Source organism: Beta vulgaris, chromosome 4, assembly GCF_026745355.1.
Source record: "Beta vulgaris subsp. vulgaris cultivar EL10 chromosome 4, EL10.2, whole genome shotgun sequence".
Classification (NCBI taxonomy): Eukaryota; Viridiplantae; Streptophyta; class Magnoliopsida; order Caryophyllales; family Amaranthaceae; genus Beta; species Beta vulgaris.
The window spans coordinates 53365626-53372592 of NC_079205.1; the positions used below are offsets into that span (position 1 = coordinate 53365626).

Sequence of the window (6967 nt, forward strand, 5' to 3'; positions counted from 1 at the left end):
TTCCCACTTTTTTTTTTTTAGAGTTCCTGCACTTTGCTAAAACATCACTCTCCACACCCTTGGGACCTGAATACCGTAACTTCGGTGTTCTCAAGTCTCAACCCTTCACAGCCTACTTGCATCAACACCATTAATCCGCTACTAGACTTAAGCCACCATCTCCAATTATACACCTACCACCGGATTAGGGTCTTGTTCGTTTGGACTTATTTTCAACTTGGTTAGTTTCTTACAGTTTAGTTCAGACACACTCTCATATTCACTTTCTCGCGGTTCAATTTCTTCCGATCCAAAAAAACGGGGCCTAACTAACAGAGACCTATAACCATATCCCAAAATTGAATCCCAACCACCACAATCACTCAAGATAACATACCATATTACATTATTTGTTCCCTTTTATTTGCCCCAATATATTTTTAAGCTATTCTCAAAATTTATACCTATATATATGGTCATAGACTTAGAGACCACCACTTTATTGGCACATATACTCTATTTGATCATATTATTTTCTCTTTTATGAATTTCACCCAACCAAAATTTTAAATATTAACGAATGATCTATGAGGCAAACTATTAGGAAAGAGGGAGCATAAATTAAAAACCCAATAAGCATAAATAGAGGCCACCACAAAATAATAAAAAAGGAGATTTCAGAAAATCAAGATCACATTAAGGTAATATAATCTCATAGTTAATCAGATTCATATTCTTCTTATAACACTACAATTATATTCTTATTGTAAATTCTTCATCAAAGTTAGTTTAAAAATATCAAAACTATGAACTCTTTTTTTTTTTTTTTTGACGCCGGCTATAAACTTATTGATATAAGCATATGTATAGGCCATCCGCCATAAGATTTTATTTCTAACTAGTTGTTGCATCGCGTGCCTACGCGGGCGGCACCCCAAAATAGTATAATTACGATATCTGAATTAGACTAGATCGAATTAGTATGTTGAAAGTGAATGCTCTAAGATGTTTGATACTTGCACTTGTAATGTTGGTTTTATGTGGCAAAGCAATTAATTAGTATACACAGATGTTTTAATTTTCCTAAAGTCATTAATGGAAGAGTATAAGTTGCTTCTAAAAATCAAAATTTTAAGAAGGAATTTAATACATAGTTTGATCCTTGTAGAGGTGATCATTTTGGCCCTGCACGTTTTTGGGCCGGGTTTTGGGCAGAATTTTTCGGCCCGTATTTTTTTTGGCTTTGGGCGGGTTTCGGGCAAGCCAAAAACGACTTTTTAGTCTATTTTTTGGCCCGGCCCGTTTTGGCCCGCAAAAGCCCGCTAATTTAGGCCCAAAATAGCGGGCTTTGGACACAAAAATTCGGCCCGGATTTTGGGCCCGGCCCGACCAATGGGCAAATTTTTTTGGCCGCGGCCCGGCCCGACCCGTGATCACCTCTAGATCCTTGATATTGTAATGGTAAGATCTAAATTATGTTTGTGCATTTAGCGAATTTTTTCCTTGGATAATGCAAAAGTGGGTTTTAATTCCCAAAATATGCCCAAAAAAATTAAAATTCCCTGCGTACCGTCCACGTAGGACGGCACGCGAGAATTTTTTTTTTTTAGTAAAACCGCTACTCGGAGTAGCGGTTTATAAGTGTCGAGAATTTTTTTTTTTTTCAACTTAGGTAAAACCGCTACTCGGAGTAGCGGTTTATAAAAAAAAAAAAAAAAAAAATTTTTTTTTTTTTTTTTTTTTTTTTATAAACCGCTACTCCGAATAGCGGTTTATTATGAAAACTGATATCTGCTTACCATATTTTTGCCCAGGTAAACCGCTACTCAGAGTAGCGGTTTATATTTATAAACCGCTACTCAGAGTAGCGGTTTATATTTGTAAACCGCTACTCAGAGTAGCGGTTTTTATTTGTAAACCGCTACTCCGAGTAGCGGTTTATTTTAAAATTAAACCGCTACTCTGAGTAGCGGTTTCTGTGGGTTAAAACAAAAAAAAAATAATTTTCTCGCGTGCCGTCCTACGTGGACGGTACGCAGGGAATTTTGATTTTTTTGGGCATATTTTGGGAATTAAAACCCACTTTTGCATTATTCAAGGAAAAAATTCGCATTTAGCTGAGAACAATTTCTTTAATGCTAAAATATATTGTAGTATAATTAGAGGAGCATTAAATGAAATTATATGGTATACATCATGATCATGGCTATGCAAAAAAAAATTCCAACACTGAGAGTTTACACTAACAATAACTGCAAAATCATCAAACACCAGAACCAATGAGAGGCGTGTGATATGTGTGGTTCCCCAAGTTAGTGAGGTTCATGCAAAGAAGTCGAGATCACAATGTGCTAATGATTTACGTTACACAAATGACTGAGATTAGATCGACGTTTTGACATAAATTTTCACATAAATAAATATTAGAAAACTCTTTATAGGAAGCATCCAACAATCGTGGGGAGGTGGTTTCTCCCCTTCTTTTGAGGGTGATTTCTCACAGTTGTAATGAAATTATGGAACTCCTTTACAGTGGCGTATCTAGGAATTTACTCATGGGGGTACGAATACGTAAGTAGTTAGACTCGTTAATTTTTTTTTTTTTCAAAATAAAGCTTTATTAACATTTTTTTTTTCTCCCTAAGTTTAAGTAAGAACTTAGATATAATTGCTAACTATTTAAGTGTTCAATATTTCAATTTAAATAACCAAATCATTAGAAATAAGCTGTTCAATTTAAAAACAATTGTTTAAGTATATAAATGAGAAATTTTTAGTTTCACACTAATAGTCATAGACCCATAGAGAGTAGTATATAGTAAAAGTGTTGAAGATAAATTAAACATGAGTCAAAGGGTAAGTAATTAAAAGCATAAAAAGAACTTTGTGGGGTTTTGAACTCAAGACCTCCTCATAAATTCATGGATCTTTCTTTTCCCTTTTGCTACCAACAAGACAAACCTCAACTTATTGATTTGTTTTCACTATTTTCCATAAATAATGGGGGTACAACTGTCCCCCTTGTACCCCCTCTAGATCCGCCCATGCTCCTTTAATACCAATAAATAAGATCGGATCCTGATTTTAACATCTCAAAGAATGAAAAATATTACTTAATTAGAAGCATTATAGTTGACCATCTCAATCAAAACTCCCTTGAGAGATAGGGTTAGTGCCTCCTCGAGAGATAGGACGGCCTCCCCGTGTGGGTAGATTTCCCGATCAATTATGGCGAAAAATCTATCAATCCAATGCTCAAAATTACGGATTTCTGACGAAGAGAATGAAATTGTGGACTTAGGAGATGTTATTTCACCGGAAGTTGATGACCAAGTTTCTTTGATGCTAGTAGGATGCCTCGTCACAGATCGACCCTTTAACCTCGATGCTTTTAAGAAGACTATGGTTATGGCTTGGGCAGTGTCGAAGAAGGTGGTGATTCAGGCGGTGGCTGCGAATCTTTTTGTTATCCATTTCTTTCATTGGCGTGACAAGGAGAAAGTGATGGAAGGTCGACCATGGTGCTTTGATCAGCACTTATTGGTTTTGAACGAGTTGTCGGGTGATGAACAGCCAACAAAAATTCCACTCAATCTGTCTCCTTTTTGGGTACGTATATATCATTTGCCCTTTAACTGTCGTTCCGATAATGATGTACGTGCCATTACTGTTGCATTGGGATTGGTGTTAAGCATCGAACCTGATGCCCTAGGGCTTAATAAATATCGTAGGGTTAAAGTGTTATTGGATGTTAATAAACCCCTGCGACGTATACAAAAAATTAAAGGAAAAAATGGTACTACTTTGACGATTGAGTTTAAGTATGAACGCTTGCCTTATTTTTGTTTCAAGTGTGGGGTGATGGGACATGGAGAAAAGGACTGCCCTAGTGCCCTTGATGATCCGCAGGATGGTAACTTTGGCTGGGGACTTTGGTTAAAGGCCTCTCCTCGAAAAGGGAGGTCTCGCTATTTAGAGGAAGAGGCATAAGTGATGTCGAACCGTAAACTGGTTTTTGTGGTGAAGAGTAATGATGATATAGGGCCTTGTTCATCTGGTTCGAGGGATGGTGTTTCTCCTCCCATTAATCAGGAGTGTATGCATGATAATAGGGATAATACGAATAATTTTGCTAAGGGGGATACAAGTTTGGATGGGGCGTTGCATTAAGGCTCGCGGATGAGGCTGGGTGTTGTGGGTGTTGTGAGTGCTGGTGTTCAAGATTGCGCGAGGGATGACGGAGTGGAGCCACAAAAGTGCGAGAGGGAGGTGGTGTGGTGGGGGATGACATCGTAGGAGGGCTGCGATAGAATGAGAAGCCGACGCCTGCTGTGTCGGGGGAGGGGATACTGCTGCCTCCTTTTGTCATAGGGGTGGGCGGTGGTGGTGTTAAGAAGCCTAAAACAGTGCATCGTAAAGGAGTTCGAGGGGGGGTTAACTTGGTGTCCCAACGAGCTCATATGGCGAAGGAGGAGAAAAGGAAGGAGTGGATGGTGGATGAGTTTGCTGATGGTTTTGACGTGTAGTTGGGCAAGGTGGAAGTGTCTAGTAAGAAATTGAAAGTTGATAATGGTGGTGATGGGAACGATGTTTCCTTGACAGTAGCGGAGGTTGTGTGATCCAACCCCGCGAAGGACAATGAAAACCTTCAGATGGAACTGCCAGGGTTTGGGCAACCCTCGGACAGTTAAAACTCTCCAATTTTGGTGTTGGAGAGAGCGTCCAAATTTGGTCTTTTTGATGGAGACCAAGATCGATTCGAAAAAATTGCAGCTTGTTAAAGAGAAGTGTGGTTTTGTTGATGGTTTATGTTTGAGTAGTCGGGGTTTATCGGGTGGTCTGGATTTTTGGTGGGGGGATATTAATGTGAGGGTGGTGTCTTTTTCGGCTCATCATGTGTTTGTGGAGATTTGTGATGGGAATGATGTACCGGTTTGGGCTGTGGTGGGCATTTACGGATGACCGGAAACGGAAAATAAACATTTGACGTGGAGTTTGATGCGATCTCTTAAGAGGGAGGAGCTGTTAGACGGGAGAGACTCGTTGATGCTTTTCGAGAGGTGGTGGAGTTGTGTGAGCTGCGCGACTTGGGTTTTCGAGGGAGTACCTTTACATGGCAAAGGGGTAATGATTCCGAGTCTTTGATTAGAGAGAGATTGGATAGGTTTTTGGCGAGTGAGGATTGGTGTGGGCTATTTTCTCACTCTTTGGTTCGAAATTATCCGATCTATAAGTCGGACCACACCCCTATACTATTGACGGCTGATGTTCGACCTCAACGAGGGGGAAAGAAGAAGATGTTTTATTTTGAGGCGCTATGGTTGTCGAATTCGGAATGTGATGAGATCGTTAAGAATTCTTGGGGGGCCGATGTTGGGGTGGATATTGAGTCGAGGGTGGCATCATGTTCGGCACATTTGGATACTTGGGCAGCGTCCACTTTTGGGGATTTGAAGAAGAGGGTGAAACAGAAGGAGGAGGAGCTTGAGTTATGGCAGGCGAGAGTTCTAGATGGCGCTATGTTAGACAAGTGTAGGGAGTTAGTGGGTGAACTGGATGAGCTTCATAGACTTGAAGAGTCTTATTGGCACGCAAGGGCGAGAATGAATGAATTGCGAGATGGTGATAAGAACACTTCCTATTTTCATCATAAGGCCAGTCATCGAAAACGCCGCAATACCATTTCACAGTTACACATGATGAGCGTGGAGTGTTACAGCAGGAGGAGGAGGATATCGGAGATATTATTTCTGCTTATTTTACTAACATCTTTTCTTCTTCTCTCCCTTCGGGATTTGATGAAGCTTTGACATGTCTCTCTTCTAAAATTTCGGATGGCTCCAATTTTAGTCTGATTGCCGAGCCTACAAGGGATGAGAGTCATTATGCTTTATTTCAGATGCACCCAAATAAAGCTCCTGGTGTTGATGGTATGTATGCTTTGTTTTATCAAAAGTTTTGGCATATTGTGGGTGATGATGTGGTCGCTTTTGTGAAGGAATGGTGGAATGGTAGTATTGACTTGCAGACATTGAACAAAACTTGTATCACTCTTATTCCTAAATGTCAACATCCTCTCCATATCGGTGACTTTCGGCCTATTAGTCTATGTAACGTGCTTTATAAAGTGATTTCTAAAGTAATGGCTAATCGACTCAAAGTTATCCTTCCTGATCTGATTTCCTCTCATCAGAGTGCATTTGTGCCTGGTCGTCTCATTACTGATAATGCTATGATTGCTTTTGAAATCTTTCACTATATGAAGCGTTCTGGTGATTGTAAATCTGGGTCGATGGCGTACAAGTTGGATATGAGCAAGGCTTATGATAGGGTGGAATAGTTTTTTCTGGAGCAGTGATGATAAAGTTGGGTTTCTGTGAGAGCTGGATCCGCCGAGTTATGAATTGCCTATCTAGTGTTTCGTACTCTTTTAAATTGAATGGAAAGGTGACAAGGAACATTATACCATCGAGGGGGCTTCGGCAGGGAGATCTGTTGTCCCCGTACTTGTTCCTCCTGTGTGTCGAAGCTTTTTCGGCTCTGTTGACTAAGGCAGCGGATCATGGAAAGATTCATGGAGCTAGGGTATGTCGTTCTGCTCCCCGAATATCTCATTTATTTTTTTGCTGATGATAGTATTCTTTTTGCTAGAGCTACACTTCAGGAGTGCTCTGTTGTGGCTGATATTATCAGTGTGTATGAAAGAGAATCTGGTCAGAAAATTAATTTCAATAAATCTGAAGTGTCTTTTAGCAAAAATATGGATGATAATAGGAGATTGGAGATACGCACTATGTTTGGAGTTCGAGAAGTGGTAAAACATGACAAGTATTTGGGGCTTCCGACACTAATAGGTAGATCGAAGAAGGTTGTGTTTGCAGTATTGAAGGAGAGAGTGTGGAAAAAATTGCAGGGGTGGAAGGAGAAGTTGTTGTCCAAAGCAGGGAAGGAGGTGTTGATTAAAGCGGTGATACAATCAATCCCAACT

The 6967-nt window shown here is 40.0% G+C and overlaps 1 protein-coding gene across 1 annotated transcript; it reads left to right on the forward strand.

Moving 5' to 3' along the window:
* The first annotated feature begins 3207 nt into the window (after positions 1-3207).
* Positions 3208-3969, forward strand: LOC104890894 (uncharacterized). The gene has a single exon (XM_010676511.1). It carries the CDS (start codon positions 3208-3210, stop codon positions 3967-3969), a length of 762 nt encoding a protein of 253 aa, XP_010674813.1.
* Positions 3970-6967: the final 2998 nt, after the last annotated feature.